Source organism: Cyclopterus lumpus, chromosome 8 (assembly GCF_009769545.1).
Source record: "Cyclopterus lumpus isolate fCycLum1 chromosome 8, fCycLum1.pri, whole genome shotgun sequence".
Classification (NCBI taxonomy): domain Eukaryota; kingdom Metazoa; phylum Chordata; class Actinopteri; order Perciformes; family Cyclopteridae; genus Cyclopterus; species Cyclopterus lumpus.
Window position 1 is genome coordinate 12710752 of NC_046973.1, and position 22274 is coordinate 12733025.

Genomic DNA, 22274 nt, shown 5'->3' on the forward strand with positions numbered 1-22274 from the left:
CCCTCTAAAGGTTCGCAGGGCAGTGAAGATTTTGGAGCGGATTTTCTCCCGGAGTGGTCAAAGTGTCAAGACCGTCAGTACCGTCAAGACTGGAAATATGCTGTAGTTAGTCTCCGCCACCAAAAAAACAATAACAACAACAACAACAACAACAACAACAATACCGTTGGCCCCGGGAAGAAACACTCCGTTATCATGGAACTGGAGGAGAAACCGAAATATGGTAATTCTTTAAAGTCCCAACACGGGCACGCTTTGCTTCAGTTAGTCCCGGGACAGCGACCTGGACGTCCGTTAAGTAACGTCACGACTGTAAACAACCCGCGCTAGCTTCCTTTTTATTTGTAGTACTGCTAAAATACGTTTAACGTTAACGTATTTACAATAAGAGGTGCTTTCGCGTGTAGTTAGCTGGTGATTAACCGCTTTTTCCCTTTTGAACTTATTCACACCTAAATATGAACTTGCACGTCACTTCTTATCTACACATACAATGCACGTACATAACACTTGTTTGGTTTATTTCTGCCCGCCATGTTTTTCAACAAACAATATTCGGGTCGCGTTTTACACAGTCGGTGAGCTGGAGCTCCAGAGTGCCTCGCGCATTGCCAGTTGCTCCGCTGCTCGACCAGTTGCCGCCACATTCCTCAGACTGGTATGGAAGCCAGCGGGCAACGGGAGCTCATAGCCGGCTGTGTATAGGGCTCGTGAGACAATGCCCGCGGTTGACGTCATATATTCGAGGTTATTATGCTCGGTTTCACACGAGACTGCATAATATCCAGTTTTAAGTATGCCCGCATTGGTCAAAACAGTCTCCCTTTATAGTTTGGCTTGGAGTGCGTGCCTGCTAACCCCTAATACTTCTCATAATGGTTGTGCATATAGTGTAATATGCAGCTCTTTGCTTGTTACAGGGGGATGTGTATTTCATGAAACGTAAAACAATTAGATTTTGGGCAAATGGCATTGTTGCTTTGTAATTAAATGCTTTAGATTTTTGCAATGGGTGCATGTTCTGCAGTAACATGTTGAGTGTGTTTCTTGCAGGATGTTATAACTAAACCGAGAAACCAAAACAACCGGAGGCCCTTCTTCTGTCCGCTGGGCTTCCACATGTGGCCTATAGCTACTTCTTCTTTCCTCCTCTTCTCTGCACACACACCCTTCTTCACTCTGCCCACCACAACTAGGCGAACCGACTCACATTACCAACCCCTCCCCGGGAGGCAGAACACATACCCGAACACTCGAGAGTTTGTCAAGGAGGAGAAACAAGCATGATCGTATTTTGGACCTGAATTTTAGAAGATGATTTGCGACTCGGCTGCTGGCTCACTTAAGAAACGACTTGAGGCTTGAGAGAACCCCACAGTGCGTGCACATTAATATTTATCGTTGCGTCTTGAGGCTGTGGAGGGGCGACCAGCTAAAAAAAGGACGCAAGGACAATAATCTAAACCTCCAGAAACATTCTGCAGGCTCCACCAGTTCCACATGTTGGAGTAATTTTCAGGCCGAGATTAAAAAAGAAACCTCAATGACAGGATTCGAGGCCGCCGAGCAGCCTTGCCCTGGTGCAGATTAGTAATTAGAAGCCATATTTAGGAGAGTGGTTTTTGAAACCCGATGCTGAGCTTCTCTGGTCTCTCTTTCATGTCCTTGCGGTTTGTCAAAGCTCACGTGGGCTACATGTACAGATTTAGTCCTGATTCGGTTTTAATTCCAGTTCCATGTGTGCTGAAACTTTTCCTGCTCTCTACGAACAAACAGACCGTCATTGCAGCCGACCCGCTTCCACTTAGACGCGCTTCATCATTCCCTAAATACCCAAACGGGATCATGGGACTCAGGCCTGAAATACAAAAGACCCATCCTGGGTCTTGTGAGACTGGTTATTAAGTTCTGGGGGGGCACATGAGTTTGGTGGAGAAGAGGCGATACAAATGCCGAGTCATTTGGATTTTCAAAGCGAGACCACCCAAGTGAGCCGTCCTCTCTCGTTCGTTAGTTTCTTCCTCCAGTCCTGTAGCTCTGTTGTGTTGATCTTGGCTGATCTTGCTGGACCCTCCTTATTGATGAGAAATATTTATCTTTGTTAATATAAAAGAAAGCAACACGTTTTTGGGGGCATTCTACCAGCTATTGTGTCCCTCGAATGTTCTTCTACTGTAGTCGGGAACAGGGCATCATGTGTGTCTGAGGAGTGAAGTCTCAAAGAGTGCATGTGGTCTCGACAGCGAATTCCTGTTTGCCTCTTGGGTAAGCAAAAAGGCTCATGTAACCTAAATGTATGCACTGGATCTGTCATACGTGTCTGAGTGAAAGAAATCGCTGCATGGGACGCAACAACAGAGATAGGGGGGGTGAGTTTGGTAGAAAGGGTTTAGAGGGCGTATCCAACTGTTATGACCTTTTTGTTGTTGCTTGATTCCAATATACAATGAGACGAATGTGCGAAAGGATAAAACATTTGACTGGGTATACACTGCAGTTGTGTTTGTGTTTGAGATTGTGGTGTTGCTTCTTCTCTAACACACTCCACACCCTCTCTCTGTAATGAAAGGGATGTGGGAGATGGGCAGGGAGGGCCGCAGTAACCTTGAGATGGTATGAAAGTCTGCCTACTGTGCTGTCTGGCTATCGTATCACGCTCCTCTTGGATACAGCCCTTGAATAACTCAATTGTATTACTCTCTTGCTTATGTCAGCTATTTATTTGACCTTTACTTCTGCTTCTTTTAGTTCTCAGGGTTTTAAAAAAGAAAAAAGTTTGCGGGTATTATTGCACAACACGGGCTAAACGTTGGTTGACACGACAAGGTCAAAATGCTTCACATTCTTGCCTCGCATACCTCTCTTAGAGCGTGTTGACCTGATCCAACACAGGTGGAGCTAATAACATCTTTAATTGCTGGGATGGAGTCATCGTTAAGGCTATAAGCTCCACCTGTGCTTCTCCTGCTTTGCCGTTAAATAGGTGTAAAAACAGGACTAGATATTATCTGAGCTGTATAGCTTACAGTGGACAATATGCCGTATTCTTAAAGCAGTGGTCAGCGACCTGAGGCGACCCTCTTGGGTCCGTGATGCCTATCCCTCCGAACGGTGGGCCCTCTGGCTCCATGTACATTTTTCCATCTGTGCCCGGCCATGTCAAAGCCCGGCCACCAGACCCTTACCGGCGGGCTCCCCTCCCAGGTCTGGCTCCAGAAGAAGGCCCCCGGTTTCCCTACAACTCCATTTTGGCCGATTCATAAAGGGACATTGACAGCTAATGGTCTGGCCCCCTTCCCTGCGACCACTTTGCCTTGGGAGACCCTACCAGTAGCTATCACGTCCAACAACACAGCTCCCATTTCATTATTAAATCAAAGCTCTTACACATGTAGCACATTTCTTTTATGATTTTAGTAAATGCTCAAGGGTTGTCCGGTGGCTCATCGGTATTTGATTGGATCCCTCGGAGAGCTTTTAATAGATAAAAACAATTGAAGAAAAGGAAAAAAAGATGATCAATAATTAATTTAACCCTCATTACAAAACGGAATCGTTGGTTTTACTTCCCCATATGTCACTCACTGCTGTCAGCCAGTCCAAGCTAACAGTTCAGGATTGCAGGTTGACTTTAAACCTGTGGCATCACGCACCACACAGTTCAACAGTGAAAGGACAACAGATGGAAGTAAGGACTGTTGTTGTGTCTCGTATCGTCGTCCAAAAAATCAAATTCCCCTGAAACTACCGGCCTCTGTGTCAGATCCACTTGTTGCAAAAAAATGTTGGGGGTTATGTAAACTACAATGGAGCCAGGGCTCCTCAAGGGAATTCCCATGCACAGTAACATTGGCCACAAAACAAGAACAGAGGGGATGGAAACCTTCAGTCATTCCAGCTGTAATGAAAAGCCTCTGTCAGCGTCTATTTAAAAAACATTTGCATTTAGTCCATCTGTGGACTTTGTGAGAATCCTGAATTAATCCTGAATTAATCCTGAATTAATCTAACACACTCTGATTGCCTTCGGCTGTTCAACAGAGCCAACAGAGAGGCATCCAAAGGGTTGAGTATATGAAAGTAGAACAAAAAATGAAAACAGATTTGTGTTTGATCTCGTTTGGCTCCAGCGCAACACTGCCATGTCCCCACGAGACGGGAGAAACCACTTTTTGAGGGGAAGAGATTTGAATCGATCCTATTTAATGGCAATTATTCAATATAAAAAAGTATTGGATTTCTTTTCCCACCTAGTATTATCAATATATCTGTAAAACTCTACAATAAAATACATTACATGTGCTGAATGTACTCATGCCTCCTCCTCTGTAGCTACACAAAACACCACTGGGGGCAGCAATGGTGCAGGCGGAGTTTCTCCTTGTTGTCTCCAAACACATGTTTCTGATAACATCTACTTTGACTTTAGTCCCCACCACCACGTTTACATACACGCCTCCTCTCTCTCTCTCTCTCTCTCTCTCTCTCTCTCTCTCTCTGTCTCACACTCTCTCGCTTCCTGTAGATTGGCAAATGTGCGTGTTTGGTTGATGTTTCTTTGAGTCAGAAACAGAATTGGGGGCAGGAAGTCTTTCTCTTGGAAGTGGGAGGAGACAAAGGGAGATGCACAGGTGGGGCCCGGATTGGAAAGAGGCAGTGGTTTCAGGATAAACACAGGGGGAAGTTAGAGGTGAGGAGGAGCGCTGCTATTCACTGGAACAGGTTGGACTGGTTTCCACCTCCACAATCCCCGTGTTTTTTTCCCCCGTTCTGGCTCATTCATACTGGCAGAGAGCGAGGAAGAAGTGAAGCAGACAACGTGAAAGGGCTCTCTGTACATTTCCAACATTTGAGAGGACTTTCAACATGCCCGGGGAAGGAGAAGGAGAATTCTATGGAAAAAATGGTAAACTGATCTTTTTGCTTTAGTTTTCTATTCATTCTCAGCTTCTTCTTTTCTTTTCTTTTTCATTCCGTATTCTTCTTGGAAAAGTCAAATGACCCGAGTATTATTGGTTAATCTTTAGCCCCTTCATCCTGTTAAATCATTTATAACAAAAAAGTGTCTAAATTGTGTTGAGAGTGTCGGTATCAGCATGTCAACACTGGGGAAGGAACGGGTGTGTGAGTGGTTCTAGTGTGGAGAGCCTGCTGGCAGCTCTGCTGATTATACAGGTGTGTGTGTGAGCTCTTATCAGTGTGATTTTTTTTTTTTTCTCCTTCTTTTCTCTTTGCACAAATATTACTGCGCAGTGTGTGTGTGTGTGTGTGTGTGTGTGTGTGTGTGTGTGTGTTTGGATAGTCATTATAGGGAGGAGGCTTTTACTTCTTACCAATCCGTGGCTCATTAAGCCTCTGCCTGGTTACTACGGCTACACATCAAAGTTAAAAAGGCCCCCTTATCCTTGTTAAGTCTCACTTTGACCTCATATTAATCAACAAAAAAATAAATACTTTATAATGAAACGGTTGAATTTGTCTTTTGGCACAAAAAAAACCTGCACCTGGGAGTGACGACAGCGACATGGCACCATGAAATGCAGCACCCATGCGCTTTCTAACAGGAAGCTGTGACTTCTCTAAGCCCGCCTGGTAAACGCCTGCTGCAGCATTATCCTTTCCAGACGACATGCATAATTAATATGCAGAGACGCCACGGACTTCTTGGCTTTAAGGTGTCTGGATCCGATGTTACTATATATTTCTGCCCCTGGAGAGACCTGCTAAGTGAAGCTAACGTTCCCTGATGAATTTGCTGGGTTAGTAGACGCTCCTCTCTCCTGCTTCTGATGCGCTGCCCTCAGATAACCTGCAGCAAACTCACCTGGAGGCCCGCTCCTGCAACAGTTATCAGAACCCACAGAGCATCACTAGACACGACAAAGGGCATACTAGTAAAGTATATTGCGTATGGGACTATCAAATAAATGTGCGTTGCTTTTGTTCATTGAATGAAGTTGCTTTACATTTTAAAAAAGTGCACAATAAATGATTTAGTCCCCCTCTTGTAGCCGCGTGGGCTCCGTCTTTCACATGGGTTTGCCCCCGCTTAGTCACCAGGGAGGAATTTGTTGTGTTGCCAGGCGTGTCTGCCTGGAAGGGAAAGTCATCTGACAGAAGAATGGGAGGAAGATGGGGTGGCTGGGGGGAAGTTTCTTTTTTTTAACCTTAGAGCCACTGCCCTTTTTTTTTTTAAAAGCCCAGAGTGCAAGGTGCATCTCTATTTTGAACACATTCTGTGAGATCTCACCAGACCAGGCCTTCAGTAGTCACAATGCAAAGAGTGATAAATGCACTTCTTTTTCCTGCTGTGCAGGCGAGCCGAAGAAGTATGACCCGAACTTCAAGGGCCCGATCCAGAACAGGTGAGAGAGGGACGGAGGCTTCTGGTTATTAAAAAACAAACTTTCTGTTGGACCTCTCACACGCTGCTCTGTCCTCTCTCTACAGGGGCTGCACGGACATCGTGTGCTGCATCCTCTTCATTATTGCCATACTGGGTTATATTGCAGTGGGAATACTGGGTAAGAAAACAAAACAATCTTAGACATTTATAAGGCAAATATAGTTTTTTGTAAACTTTGCCCTCTGTTTCTGTGCTCCCAGCCTGGTCCCAGGGCGACCCCAGGAAGGTGATCTATCCCACGGACAGCCAAGGCCAGTTCTGTGGGCAGGCTGGCACCCCACTGGCGTGAGTTGCTTTCCGCATCATAATTCTAATTGATGGTTTGAGCGTCAGTGCAGCAAATGTCCGTTAACTGCCGTGGCACACCGTGCTTTATTCACCGACTGTTTATGGAAGGGGAACTATACAAATATTATTGTCGATCTTTACCTCAATACGTCATACAATTAATTGATATAAAAATGAATAAATACAAAACGTATCATTTTACAATCTTCTCTTCAGAATATAACCCATCAAAATTATTGAATATCAGTTTTTCAATAGTGGCCACAAACATTCATTCATAATCTTTTCTTTTCAAATGTATTTTTTAAAACGCTCTTCCATGTCTTAATATTCATAGACAACCCTAACAATCCAATTAAATCTGCTGTTGTCAATCTAGTAACACAATTTCTACTTTTAACTAAATGTCTTTTTTAAAAATGTTTTAAACAAATATAATTCAGAAGTCTCTGTGAAACTGGCTTCATGTTTAGTTCCTTATTTAACGCTCTGGGGTTTAAAGGGCCCACTTTGGAAATCTAGAGTGCCTCCCTCACAAGGAGCACCTTCAGGCCGGGGTCAGCAGGGTTTCAAAATAAAACCCTTTTAAATAACTATTTAACTGGGGTAAAACAGGTGTTTATCACAGAATAAGCGGAGCTTCGTTTGCGGCCGTTCTTTAATAAAAACAAGTCTGCTAACACTGCAGTGAGGAAGAGGAAGCAGCAAAGGTTTTACTTAACTTTAATTTATCGGAAATGAGTTTTTCAGTGGCTACTTTGACCCCCAATATCTCCTAGAATAGATAGATAAGAGACGGGATGATGAATTTCCATTAAATGTGCTCCTATTTTTTCTTTCTTTTTACTTCCTACATGGACACTCCTCCTCGCACTTGTACCATGGTTTATGTATAGCCCCCCTCCCCCCAGAAACGTGTGCACCGTTAAGTCATCGAAATGCACCGGCGCGGCTCTCTGCCCGTTTCCCTGCCAGCGTTCTCATCCTCTGACCGCTCTGCGCGTGTCTTCACAGCAACAAGCCACTGCTGTTCTACTTCAACATCATGAAGTGTGCCAGCCCCATGGTGCTGCTGGAGTTCCAGTGTCCCACCACGCAGGTGTGAACTCCTCTTCTCTCATCTACGCTCCAGTGAGGGCTTCTCTCGCTCTTAATGGAACCGTGTTCTGCTTGTAAATAAATGCTGCTTCCTCCCTTTTCTGTTTTATATAATTTGTTTTAGATGTGTGTGGAGAAGTGCCCCGAAACGTTCATGACGTTGGTAAAAGCCTACTCCAACAAAAAGGACTTTGACCACTACAAGACATTCTGCAAGGAAGGCGTGTCTGACACAATGGTGAGTTCAAAGCCTCCTCGGATGCTTTGTGTCTACGGCCGCCCTGTACTGCCTCCGCTGATTAGGTGGTCCACCTTCACATCTGTCTGCTGTGTTTCAGGGAATACCGAAAATCCTCAGTTTAGGCCTCTGTCCTGCCATGCTGATCCCCAGCAAACCATGTGAGTTGGATCAAAGATGTATTGTTGTATACAGCCAGAGTGCTGGTGTATATATTTTTTTACAAAAAGAAATACATCTAATCAATCAGCCTCAGTTATCACTTCTACTTTCCTTCAGTCACTCGCAGGTGTTTCCCAGCTCTGGGCAAGACAGGAGGGGTGGTAACAGTGGGAAACAACTCTCACTTCGACGACGGAAGAGGAAACATGAGAGACGCCAAGGATCTTGTGGACGGAGTCAAGTGAGTGCATTTCTCTTGGAAACATTTCTTTTACAAACCCCACCCGACGAGGAAATGCTTAAAATGGATTAAACATGAATCTCTTCGCAGGAACGCCACCGTGGTTATTGAGGCTCGCCAGGCTGTCATGAAAATCTTTGAGGATTACACACAGTCCTGGTACTGGATCCTGATGTAAGTCACCCGTCGTGTGTCGTGTGTGTCGTGTGTCGTGTGTGTGTGTCGTGTGTCGTGTGTGTGTGTGTGTGTGTGTGTGTGTGTGTGTGTGTGTGTGTGTGTGTGTGTGTGTGTGTGTGTGTGTGTGTGTGTGTGTGTGTGTGTGTGTGTGTGTGTGTGTGTGTGTGTGTGTGTGTGTGTGTGTGTGTGTGTGTGTGTGTGTGTGTGTGTGTGTGTGTGTGTGTGTGTGTGTGTGTGTGTGTGTGTGTGTGTGTGTGTGTGTGTGTGTGTGTGTGTGTGTGTGTGTGTGTGTGTGTGTGTGTGTGTGTGTGTGTGTGTGTGTGTGTGTGTGTGTGTGTGTGTTCACACCTCCCCTCCTCTCTCCAGAGGCTTGGTCATCGCGATGCTCACCAGCCTGCTCTTTATCGTCCTGCTGCGCTTCCTGGCCGGGATCATGGTCTGGGTCATGGTCGTCATGGTGATACTGGTCATAGGATACGGTAAGGGGCCAACGCACACTACTAATTGTGTTTGTCCCACTAGTTTACTAATCTCTAGAGCAGTGGTTCTCAAATGGGGGTACATGTACGTGAAGGCACTCCAGGGGGTACGAGATATATATATATATATATATTTTTTTACATGCATTAGAAATTCCTTGAAATATAGTTATTTTATAAATATTCTATAAAATATAAGTGTCAGTTCATAAACTGATTTGTATATATATTCTATATTAAATCAGACACGGATGACACAGCGCTGGGTATTACATACCGTATATCTTTTAAGCCCAAAATGTTTTGAGCTGGTTCGAGGGTACACAGGGGCACATCACTACATCAGTGGTTCTCAACCTGTTTTCAGAGTATCCCTTATAGCCTTTTTTTTTTTACTGTTCTTTAGAAAAAGGAAATGATGCAATACATGTCAGACTTCAATACCACTAACTAGTAGGAAATAAACTTCAGTTGGGTTTTTATAAGATCTATACTGACTATTTTAGTTTTCTTGTTCTTCACTTTTCCAGTGGTAACAAACTACACATTCAGAAGCTGCTTGGAGTCGGTGTGCAGTATAATATTGGGTCACATCCTGAAGTTAAACACGTGTCTGGTGTTAAGACCATCGATGTTAAGATTCACTGTGTCATAAAGAGCAGGGCCTCCATTTTAATGGGGCGGAGCTCAAGATATTTATTTATACGTGCCCATGTGGAATATGGTCATAAAAGATTGCAGCATAAGAATCTGAGCTAAAATGGGGAAAAGAGTCAACGTGCTTTTAAAGTTGTTTTTAAAACCCATCGGCGATGCAGGCAGAGAGAGAGGAGAATCGACTAATACTCCCTCGCTATCAAAGTGTTTTTTAAAACACGGCTGTTCTGTCTCCATCATCCTGTTTGGAGTTTTGGATGTTTGGAAGTTGTGCGACACATCCAGTAGGTGTGTTTCCTGCAGTAAAAAGCTATCGAACTTTAACAGAGAGACCAAGAAAGCAATGCTGCGTATTCCACGTCTGAAAAGGGCTCAACACAAAGATTGCTGTGAAAATAAAAGTGCATAAAAGCTTTGAAAGTAAACTTCAGTCAGAGAACTGACTAAAAAAAGCTCAAGTCAACGCAGAGCTTTCCATCAACTTGCATTTAACAAGCTCAGAGTTTCCACCAAACACTTACTGGGGGGAAAAGAGTTCTATTTTGATATCCCACTTCTTGTTTCTTTTTTGTTGCACACTGCTTCCATTTAATTGTTTAAAAAAAAAGTCCAGCTGCTGACTGTTTATCTAAAACCGTGCGCATCATCGCTGTGCAGGTATCTTCCACTGCTACATGGAGTACGCCGCCCTGAAGGGGGAGGCGGGCGCCAATGTGACTTTCCAGGAACTGGGCTTCCAGACCGACTTCACCATCTACCTGCAGATCAGACAGACCTGGCTGGCCTTCAGTCAGTACATAGCACTCTACTCTACTCAACCTTTTTAGATTATGACACGGTGCAGTAACAATTAAAGACACCCCCCCCCCCCCCCCCCCCCCCCCCCGCCCCCCCGTGAACTCTCCCTCTGCGACCCTTCTCCTTTTTAGTGATCATCCTGGCCATCGTGGAGGTCATCATCATCCTCCTGCTCATCTTCCTCAGGAAGAGGATCCTCATTGCCATTGCGCTCATCAAAGAAGCCAGCAGGTCAGACTTCACAGGAGGGGAGGAGTGGAAAGACGGATCAGTGGCTGATAAATACTTTGTACTGTGATTTCTCTGGATGGGTTAAAGTGTCTGACTGATCACAGTTGTGATGTTGTGTTCTCAGAGCCATCGGTCATGTGATGAGTTCCCTTTTCTACCCTCTGTTCACGTTCCTCCTCCTGGCCATGGTCATCGCCTACTGGGCCGTTACTGCTGTGTATCCTTTCACCTCACCGTCAGCCGGCGTCTTTATTTATTTTATTTATGGCGTGGCCCAAAACGTAGGAGCAACAGGTAAGGAGCATTAAGACTCGTAGAGCTGCCTGTGAGCTGGTGAGAAACCAGCAACCCATCACAGAGGAGTGATTGCTTTCAAAGACGATCGCTGCGTGGACTACTATTCTTTTTTTTATTTTATAAAAGAAATATTTTCTTGGCCGTGTAATATAGGTAGTAGGTTGGATGTTTTCTAAAAGCTTTATTATTATTATCTTTTTTTATTTTTATACTCCATGAACAATAAGAAACAGCTTGACCTTTTTGATATTTGAGAATGATGTTTGTGACTCGGAGGCACATCAGCAACGATAAAGATACAAAATAATGACCTTAACAAACAGCAGTCTAGTTGTGGTTACTGTGATCTATATTTGTAATATAAACATTTTTACAAAGTATTCATCCAGTTCCTTTTGGATGGAAAAAACAGTTTTATGTAGGAATGCAGTGTTTAAGTAATTCAGCTCAGGTGGGAGAGCCGGTGAGCCATTAATGTTGACGTCATAGTAGTGGGATGTTGAATGGGGTTTGTTCTGATGGTTGTCCTTAACAGAACCGATCAGCTTCTTGTCTACCTCTAACGAACCCATCTACAAAGTCTTTAATGAGACGGAATGCGACCACTCTAGAAAAACCTGTGAACCAGCGGTAAGTTTTCTTATTCAGTTTTATTCTTTATTTCATTTCATATTTATATTGGATCCTGTAGGCAGCATGTTTTTTTTTTTTTTTTTCTTTTAATTTTGACCTCCCCTTGACATCGTCTCCGATGTTATTGAATGAATCGTTGCGTCGTCACGTGAAAGAGAAATCTCGTGGATTCCCCCCTCCCCCTGTGTTCTCTATATAACCACAAGGTCTTTTTCGACTATACTTCGAATAGGGAAGGTAGCACTAGTGTGTGTGTGTGTATATATATATATATATATATATATATATATATATATATATATATATATATATATATATATATATATATATATATATATATATATATATATATATATATATATATATATAAAAATAATCACGAGGTCTCTATATAACCTGTATCTGTGCCCAGAACTACTCGACCAGTGCCGAGAAAGTGCAGTGCCCCGACTCCGAGTGCCTTTTTGCCTTCTACGGCGGAGAGACCGCCTACCACAAATACCTGATCGGCCTGCAGTTCTACAACGTCTTCCTCTTCTTCTGGTGCGCCAACTTTGTCACGGCTCTGGGACAGATGACCCTGGCCGGGGCCTTTGCCTCGTACTACTGGGCCGTCGTCAAGCCGGACGATATGCCCGCCTTCCCAGTCTTTTCTTCCCTGGGGAGATCTCTCAGGTAGGTGTGTGTGTATATATATATATATATATATATATGTATGTATGTATGTATGTATGTATGTATATATATATATATATATATATATATATATATGTGTATATATATATATATATATATATATATATATATATATATGTATATGTATATGTATATATATATAAATATAAATAAATAAATAAAGAAGTTTCGGCATCCTCTCACACCTAACATTTGAAGTATAACTCATGCTATTTGCCCGCCTTGTTTTAGGTATCATACGGGAACTCTGGCGTTCGGATCCCTCATCCTGTCAATCATTCAGATCATCAGGGTTTTTCTGGAGTATCTGGACCACAAGCTGAAAGGTCTGGTGCTGCTGAAGGCTTTGAATAGCATACAGAGCAGAATCAACATCAAGCATTGTGGGTTGAACCCCAACACCTGTCTTCAGCATTGGTCCAACCTTCACTTACCTGTCAATCACTGTCTCGTTCACAGGAGCCCAGAATAAGTTTACCAAGTTCCTGCTGTGCTGCATGAAATGCTGCTTCTGGTGTCTGGAGAAATGCATCAAGTTCATAAACAGGAATGCGTACATCATGGTGGGTGGTTTCTGTGCTCGTCCCGTCATTTGAAATGGAATTGCATCGTTATCCGTCATGTTGAATTACCTGAGCGTAATGAGTGTGTTCGGCCTCCAGGTGGCGATCTACGGCAAAAACTTCTGCTCCTCTGCCAAAGACGCCTTTCTCCTCCTCATGAGGAACATGATCAGGTGAGTGGGCACAGGGTTTGGGATTTGCATAATGTGTTGTTTTTTTTAAGCGTGACTGGAAGTGTCTCTTTTGCAAAAGATAAGCAATCCTCTTTAATCCCTCAGGGTGGCCATCTTGGACAAAGTAACAGATTTCCTCTTGTTCTTGGGCAAACTGCTCATTGTCGGGCTCGTGGGTGAGTCTGTTTTCATTTCTATTTATTGCTTGAATATTTCATTGGACAAATGCCACGTTTTAGACAAGCGACTAGGGCTGCGTCAATATGGAAAATAAGACGTAATGTTTATTGCAATCACAATATTGCTTGCGATGAATAGACATTAAAGTGTACTCAGTTCTACCTTTCTGCTTCTTTCAGTATACTTGTTATAAGTATAAATAAATTAAGTATATACTTAATTTATTTATATATATATATATATATATATATATACACATACACATATATGTGTGTGTGTGTATGAGATATAGAAGCGTATTGGTTTGAGTTTTGACGCAGGTGAAAGGAGCCTTAAAACACATTCATGCGTTACAGTTCTGACTGCACAGGTCCTCATAATGAGCTCCTTCAGTCCGTCACTGTGCTGCATCATAAGCCCAGCGGGACTGAAGGGTCGTCCGCAGACTTCAATGTAAATTATAACTCATAAATTATACATGTCGTCATTCGATGTGGGAAATACCGAGTAGCGCTTAAAATGGATAAAATATGGAATACGAACACAATAGAAAATTACAATGTGTCCGAATGGATTTCCATAGACTTTGATGTGTCATGTAAATAATATGAACATATCAACATAATGTGCTCACAGCCAATCAGTGTGCAGCATGGAAAATCGAGTACATGCAGTCATGGGCGTAGGTTTGGTCTCAGCATTGGTAGGGACACTGCCAGATACACTGCCAATACAAAACAGTATTCTGCACCAAATAAATAATAATAATAAATAAATGAGTAAGAAAAGTTCTGCTAAAATGGCAATATAGTGTAAAAGTATATTCTATATCCAAAATGTATATATAAACAACTTTTACCAGTTTTACCAAAGACAAAATATATTAGAACATTTTAAATAAATCTATCATACTTTTTATTCGACAGTGCCTTGCCTCCTGCTGTGTTTTAGCCATTGCACTTGTAGCACAGTAGTTGGTGTAAACTGGTGTTTTCTCCAATGCATTTGTTGTTACAGCATGATGGTTTGCTTTACTTGCTTGATGGCCATTAAAGCTTTCAATGGCATTTTTTCAATTACTAAAACCATTTAATCAGAAGGCTGGATCATTTCTTTTTGATGGTGTATGCTTTGACACACTCAAAAGAAAGTACCTTTTTCAATGTAGGGCTATAATACAGCCACAGATACTGACTGTACCACTTTGCCTGAAATCGTAACTTCTTGTGCTGAAGTTGCTGTACTGAATTTAAGGTCCGGCTGTATGGTTCACTCCTCATGTCCAGGACTCTGCTACACTCACTTCATGACGGTCACTGTCACTCAAACTAACTGTTCCCTAAAGAGCAAAGAGAACTTATCCTAGTCTGCACATGCATGTTTTAACATAATAACAATAATAATTCACTTAAAACAGGTAGACAATGTTTACACTGTCAGTCATGATAATACACCTCAACACAGAATCAATGTAAGACCTCACGTGAAGCCCTGATGGTCCAGCTGCTGCTTCCTCAACCTAATTTCTGAGTTTCCTGAATGCATTTCAAAATAATACCTTAATGAATAAATGTAGACCTTATGAGTAGTATATGTATTTATTTTGAAAGCAATTAAGAATATTTAGGTAATAGGTTCAGGTTTTATGGAACAGCCTTGATTTTTTTTATTCAACATCACATAATTCACAATCCAAAAGTGCTGACATGAGGTCAGATTCTCCAAACGTCCTTCAGTTTCATTGCTAATGTATGGTAAAATGGTAATTCTTAACAAAATGCCATGAGTAAGACCTCACCTGGAGCCCTGGTGGTCCAGCTGCTGCTTCCTCAGCCTGATTTCTGAGTTTCCTGAATGCATGTCAAAACGATGCAGGTTTGCACTGTGTGGGTAGTTAGCCTGCTACTAGCTAACTAACAACGACCCTCTGGGGGGGTGAACAAACTTCGGATCGCTCTTTTATTTTTTTGTGTCATTTTCCTATCTACAAAGCACAACAGGGACAACAATATCGAGACCAAAAGAAAATACTAATATGAGGCTTTATTATTTCCTGGCGTGTTTAGTAGCTTACCGTGACTCTGGCCAGCTCTCATGGTATAGATGATAATACGAATGAGTTTGCAAATATATTGTGCAATTATTTTTTTCAAATTAACAAAATATTGGTGGGGACAATTGTGTCTTTCCCAAAACTTTGGTCGTGACTAGTCCCTATGGACCATATGCAAACCTACGCCCTTGCATACAGTGGATGTCAATGAGTTGATATGGTCCTCTCCTCCACAGGGATCTTTGCCTTCTTCTTCTTCTCTGGGAGAGTGAAGGCCTTCGAGAATACAGCCCCCAATCTCCACTACTACTGGGTACCCATCCTGGTGAGTGGGAACAGTAGTGCTGTACCATCAAAAACCCAACAGAATGTGTGTATAATTCTTTCTTGTCGCTCCTGACCCATGTGTGATTTGTGTCTCTCTCTCCCGTCAGACCGTGGCGGTTGGCTCCTACCTCATCGCCCACGGGTTCTTCAGCGTGTACGCCATGTGTGTGGACACCCTCTTCCTCTGTTTCTGTAAGTAGCTCTGCAGCCGTCCCCGTCTTGCTCCTAGATTGATTGTCGTATGTGGACGCCACACGAAAGGAGCCAGCATTGCAGATCTGTTGCAGTTTAAAAGAAAGGCCTCCGATATATACGATTCTATGAGCTCATTAGTTACCTGCTGAAAACTTTCCTCACTTCAAGTCTCTCATTGCTTTTGGTGTTGTGCTGTCACTAATTCTAAAATTGCATGACTACGGTGTGCCACATTTCAAAATAACAGTCCGTGGCATCCAGAAGGGCGCTCTGAATTTTCAGCTGCTCGGTGTTGAACTGTTAACTTTCAAAATGCCTGTGGGTGCCTTTTGCTTGCTTGCCATTTGACTCTCTTTCTCTCTCTTTTTGTCTCCTTTTTTTTCTCACTTCCCACAATTCACCACCTCCCTTTCTCCTTCCTACCCTTTAACGCCTTTTTATTTTAATTAATTTTTTTTTTAACCTTGAATTCAATACTAATTTTCCAACCATTAATACGTACAAATTCACACACTCGCACACGATAAGGTGAAGACCTGGAGCGCAACGACGGTTCAGCCGCGAGGCCTTATTACATGTCCTCAACCCTTCGCGAGATTCTGTGGAAGACTGCGCCCGAGGATCCGTCTGCCCGGCAACAGGACGACGGAGATGTCCTGTTGAAGCAACCGCAATCTCAAGAGGAGGAGGCGGCTTAGAGAAGAGGGGTTTTGTGGGAAGAGATTTAAGGGGCATAATAAACCCCTGAAGCTGTTTTTTAAAAATTATTATTATTATTATTATTATTAATAATAATATTATTGTTCTTTAACTGTTTAGTAATCCTAAATGATTATCGTAAGGAGCTGGAACTTTGTTCATGCCCTCCTTTTGCACTGAACAATCAATTAGATTGGAGTACAGCGACAAAGCACCATGTCTTAAAGCTGAGGTTCAGTATTTCCTTTATTCACAGCTGAGTTGTACATATTTTTATAGTTTTGTGGGAGGAATTAAGCCGTTTATCGTTAGCATGTTGGGCTAACTAGCTTACAACCTGTAGTTCTTACTTTATTGTTGGTTCCAAATGCAAAATAGCATTTCATTCTACATTATCTTGTGCATGTGGTTATCATGCTTCCTTTATCTATTTGCATATGATATCCACATTGATCAGTTGTTTGAAATATGGCTGCTTTAAATGGTGAAACAGTTTGAAAAGAATATAATAAAAATGTTCTCTTTTGGAAAAATAGATATCGACTAAAGTCACTCGGGGTAACCAGGAAGACATTCTCCCAATATTTTAGCCTGCTCTTGATCCGAGGTTCACACCGTTTAACAGCCAGGTCTTTCCTCACTCAATGACACGGTGTTTGAAATGTCTCCAGTCAGTTCATGGTACGTTTGAACAATTGTATGAATGGCTTACTGTGACATTTCTGTCGCAAACTGACACTTATCTTTTATTTTGTAGCCTTTTGATAGTTACTGCCACGGGCCAATAGAAACTTGAAGCCGGTCATGTGCCTAATCTACAGTGTCAACGCAGGTCTGCACCTTTTTGAGGTTGTCTGATTGTTTTAGAGTTCATGCAATCAGGACGGAGGAATCAGTGTTACGTTCTGCACTATCGATGCACTTTTATTTAGGTTCACACCAAACAGGGTTTCATCTGTTTTTTAAATGAATATTGGTGATTTTTTTCTGCTCTCTTCTTTTGGAAGTTTTTACGATGTTGTAGTTTTTTTCCTCCAGTGCATCTTTACAAAGGAGCTGGTTTAATAAAGTTGGTTTAATAAACTGTATTGACGGCAGCGAGTCTCGACCTGAGTAATTTAAACTCTTTGAATGGACTCATGTTATTGGTGATTGTCTGCGGTATTCATCAAATATGTAATGTTTATTAAAGTGGAAACAAGCCAAATTAACTCTGTCCTTCAGATTTAGTTGTGAATATACATTTTTCCTTTTTTACAAGTACTCTGTCTCGAATTACCTTTTTGGTACTGAACTGTCTGTTGAATCTCGTTCCAGTGGAGGATCTTGAGAGGAACGATGGCAGTCCAGAGAGGCCCTACCTGATGCCCGAGAGCCTGCGCAAAGTCCTGAACAAGAAGAACAAGGCCGAGCCGGCTGAGTAGAGCACCTCCTGTGAGGTGAGACTCAGGGACGGACAAGAACCTATCGCCATCAGTCACCAGGGGGCCGACAGGTGACAATCAGTGATGTCATCCATTCTGTTTTGTTGCTGCCAAAAAGGTTTAACTCCCGCACGTTTCTTCCATATCTGTAACAGTCTGGTTTTCAATTTAGAGCTTTGTGGAATTTAACATTTCCATGTTGACTAGTTGTAAAAAAAAATATATATATATTTTTATCTTGAGCTAAATTTGAGCATGTTTTATTAAATATTTGTTACATGAAGGTTAGCTCATGCAATCTGCTAAAGTTGTTTATGTCTTTGTGCTTATATATATGTGTTATATAGAGACCTCGTGATTATCTATTTGAATACATATTTAACCTTGTTACCAAAGCCATTACGCTGCCACTCATGCATAGTGGAGGTTTCACACCTACAAATGAAACTATTGCTAGACTGGAACCAAAGCCAAATGTATATTGTCATTGATGTATAGGGTTATACTTTGGTGCTTATTTCATCATTGTTGAATTGAGTGTTTTTTTGAAATAAACATAGTTTTTTACCTAATTTCTCTCTCCTATTTTAAAAGCTATAATTTCATTTCCATTGCCAACTGCTCTCAGAGCAGCGCCCAAACCCAGTCTGCTTAGTTTTCCTTTCATTGATGCCCCCAGATGGGCCCCGGCCTTCTCCACCATATCACAGACTGGTTAGATGAGATTATACCTCATCGGTTAGTCCTGAATCGCAAGCATCCCATCTGGTGTACAGGTATTAGAACTGTAAGTAAGTGTGAAGCTTTGAGAGAGATATATATATATATATATATATATATATATATATATATATATATATATATATATATATATATATATATATATATATATATATATATATATATATATATATATATATATATATATATATATGCATATGCAAACTATGGCCACAAACAAATTACTTGTCCTGTAAATGTTGTCCAAGAGCTAGTGCTCTTGGGATTTGTAGACCTACAGTTGTTGAGATTTTAGTCTTTTCAAAATGCATGAAAACAAAAATGAAAACTCAGAAGTATCCCAAAAAGTGAGCCCCAAATTGAGGTATGCTCTGCTCTGACCTGCCACCTCACTGGAGCACAGGGCTCTCCCTCTCACCTTTTCTATAGTGTGAATATGGATGTGGACTGTACAGTTTTTAATAACAAAGTGACCACCCTAATCCTTTAACACTTTAAACCATGATTCTCCTTAACCCGCAGCTGCAGTACATTTCACAAACTACACAAGTCCACGTATCTGCCTCAACACAACAACTCTTTCTATCCAGCGCCTCTTAAAGCGAAAGTACAAAGTGCTCGACAATAACGATAAAAAACAACGACGAAGCTAAAAACACGTAGGCGATATAAAGATTCTAGTTCCAACGACGACCAAAGTGACACGCGGCTTAACGAGAGCTGTTAAATGCTTCCTGCTGTTCTGCTGTCGCCCATGAGATGGAGCGTGTAACCTCTGGAAGGTGCTCAGCAGAGGGAGGCCTCATCAGAAAGGTTCTGCAACGCTTAGATCACAAGCGCCTTTCTAAGTCTCCCACCGGCACCTCGTCAACCAGTACGCCACGTGTGTTTAAAGCGTGCACACAACTGTCACTTTAGCTCTGTGTCAGGTGTGTTAGAGACAAATTGGTGACGCCAGATGTGTAAATACCATAAAAACGGCAGCGGTGGGACACGAGGGGCGCCATTCGTTCCCGTAAACCACGCCAGCAACACCCACTGAATCCAACGAGAATGAGGTAGGAATGGCTGTCCGACCTCGTGACTGCATTCGTTGGGTCAACTCTATCTGCAATAATTGAGAGATTATTTTGCAGTAATATTACCCACTTTTATTGTGTTTTTTTTTATTAATTCATGCCAGGAATCACAGTCTCTTTGTGTAGCTTTTAAAAGGGGGTGGGGAAATGAGTAGAGGTTGATTTTTGCTTTTCCACCCCATTGTGCCACATCTCTCCCAGAGGTCCCGCCAACGCGGTGAAGGGTTACAGCGTGACTCGTCATGGCTTCATTTTGTTTTTGTCTGTAGCCGAACTGAGTCGTCATTGGTCCGTCGAGTCTCAAAAGGTGTGGTTTTCCTGAGCAGGTTTGCATCAGAGGGCCTGAGTGGTGAACGCGGTGGAGGGGTTCCATTCATTCCAGTCTCTTTACGGAGAACACCTGAGCGGCCTGAAGTGGCTGAGTCATTAAAGCAGGAGTGGTGCAGCTCTCGAGAGCGGCCCGGTATGCACTTGATACGTGGCCCTGGCAACCCTGAACAATGGTGTGGAACGGCCTTTTGGTGATAGCTTGTGTGTTTACATTTCAAGCATTCTTTTTTTTGTTAGAGGAAGGTTGGTACGGTCTGAATCACGTCCTATAACTTTTCACCTGCTAGCATGTGTTTTAGCTTTAATAAAAGCACTCTAGATTAATATAATATATTTTTTAAAATCATTTAAGGAAGCCTCTCTTTTGCAGGAACGCCTTGATCACAGTAGAACCGTCTGTTCTGAGCAGTTGGGGGTTAAGCGCCTACAATGGAATAATCCACCCCATTTATCCAACCTCTTCGGGGAATGAACTCATGACCTCCCGGTCACAAGCTCGCTTCTCTAACCTCAGGCCACCACTGCCTTGTAATGTATTTGTTTCTTTTGTTTTAGCTTTTAAAATTACCTTGTGTTACATTGTGATCGCGGCTACTCGGAACCAATGGTTCCATTTTACTTTCGCCGAATCCAAATGTGCTGAACGCGTGATCGGAGAACATATTTTTAACTTTATGCTGAAGGCTCATGAATGCTCAGAGTTTCAAAAGGTATTTGCACTGTGTTGACAAAAAAACAGTCTGTCTGCATTCCTTACTACTGCTGTAAGCACGGTGCGTCAGCCTTGAGTAGAAGTCTTTGAATTCCTAAACACAGAGACCAAAGTCTGCAGTGTGTATTCCTTTCTGATGGGAGTTCATTGGCCAACACTTCTTTAGATTAATTACAAACCCAATAATTGCGATCATCAAAAGCGGAGATCGTAATCGACTGTCATGTCCAGTTGAAGAGCTCCTGATAGATGGCATGCAGAGGGTGGCATGCAGAGGGTGGATGCACTGAAACGCCAGCAAATTGTGTCGTATGTCGCATAATTTGTTAGCTATGAAAATCTACTGAAACATCTCAATCACCCTATTGGATGAAATGCTTACATTTATGGTCCTCGGAGGGGGATTCCTACTGACCCTGGTGATCCCCTGAGATTCCTCAATCGTCACCATGATGTTAACATTTCTCTAGCTATTAACAGCTATTAGATGGATTGCCATGCAATTTTGACCCATTCCTGCTCCCCTGAGGGTGAATCGCCGTGAATTTAAATGTTTCATGTCCAACACGTTGGTTTATGACCAAAACACCTGCAAAACGAATGGCGCTCCCATCCGCCCCAGTGGCACTTTGTGTTTTTAGTGCCAATTAGCTGATGTTAGCATGCTAGCATGTTAAACAAAGAGCTGCAAACACGCTAAACGAACACGTGCTAAGCACCGGCATGGTCGTAGCATTTAGCTCGAAGCGCTGCTGTGCTTGAGGACTGCGTTCTCCTTCAACTCAACTGATGACACTCGACCTCACGCAGAAAAAGTTTCATAACACTAGAAACCAAATAAGCTACGTCTGCTAACGCCCCTGGGGCATGACCTGCGGGAAAATTCATATATGACATTGACACTGTCAACATTAAAAGGCACCGGGGAAGAGGAACCGCACCTGTTCACGTCAGAGGCGTCACTGTTAGCAGAAATTAAATCTGTGTCAAGATTGTAGGTGAAAAGGAAATGCGTGCCAGTCAACTCAGCGCTATTGTGGATACAAAAGATTTAACTGTGACCTCATGTTGCATGCACCGCAGGAGTATACAAAACATCACTAGCATTAGACGGTTGCACAGCGGCTCGGTGGCCCAGTGGTTCCCTGGGTGAGACGAGGACTCTATTAGCCTTCAGCATTGTAAAGTATCGTAAGCGTTCGATCTCCTGGTTGCCTTTGGACGGGAGAGGGGAGTTGACCAACGGGGCTCAGGGAGCAGCTGCCGTCTTTCACAGAAAAGCTATACGCTTGTTTTCACTTTCTTGGTAAAGCCAGCATCATGTAGATCCAACTGTGAAGTTGTTCCCTGAAACCAACACATACATACACACACACACACACACACACACACACACA

General features: G+C 42.6%; 1 protein-coding gene across 3 annotated transcripts; it reads left to right on the top strand.

The window, feature by feature from the left end:
- On the top strand, window positions 1-18117 carry LOC117735223 (choline transporter-like protein 2). 3 transcript variants are annotated; one of them, XM_034539727.1, is made up of 23 exons: window positions 1-223; window positions 4792-4906; window positions 6317-6365; window positions 6451-6524; window positions 6607-6691; window positions 7709-7793; window positions 7917-8030; window positions 8131-8191; window positions 8310-8433; window positions 8524-8607; window positions 8977-9089; window positions 10404-10535; window positions 10676-10775; window positions 10900-10992; window positions 11618-11702; window positions 12118-12380; window positions 12633-12727; window positions 12861-12964; window positions 13064-13137; window positions 13243-13313; window positions 15607-15695; window positions 15805-15889; window positions 17909-18117. In XM_034539727.1, exons 2-23 carry the CDS (start codon window positions 4867-4869, stop codon window positions 18013-18015), a joined length of 2127 nt encoding a protein of 708 aa, XP_034395618.1. In that variant the 5' UTR covers window positions 1-223; window positions 4792-4866; the 3' UTR covers window positions 18016-18117. The 3 variants fall into 3 exon arrangements, with proteins under 3 accessions (XP_034395618.1, XP_034395619.1, XP_034395620.1); XM_034539728.1 differs by lacking the exon at window positions 4792-4906; XM_034539729.1 differs by lacking the exons at window positions 1-223; window positions 17909-18117 and adding an exon at window positions 16421-16652 and having other exon boundaries at window positions 2661-4906.
- Window positions 18118-22274: the final 4157 nt, after the last annotated feature.

What these genes read in the sequence shown, in the direction of transcription:
- LOC117735223 (XM_034539729.1), top strand. Translation starts at nt 4,867, where the DNA reads ATGCCCGGGGAAGGAGAAGGAGAATTCTATGGAAAAAATG. An exon ending in TACTGGGCCGTTACTGCTGT is followed by an intron (nt 10,993 to 11,617) that starts GTATCCTTTCAC and finishes AGAACCGATCAG; the next exon opens with CTTCTTGTCTACCTCTAACG. An exon ending in CTCATGAGGAACATGATCAG is followed by an intron (nt 13,138 to 13,242) that starts GTGAGTGGGCAC and finishes TTAATCCCTCAG; the next exon opens with GGTGGCCATCTTGGACAAAG.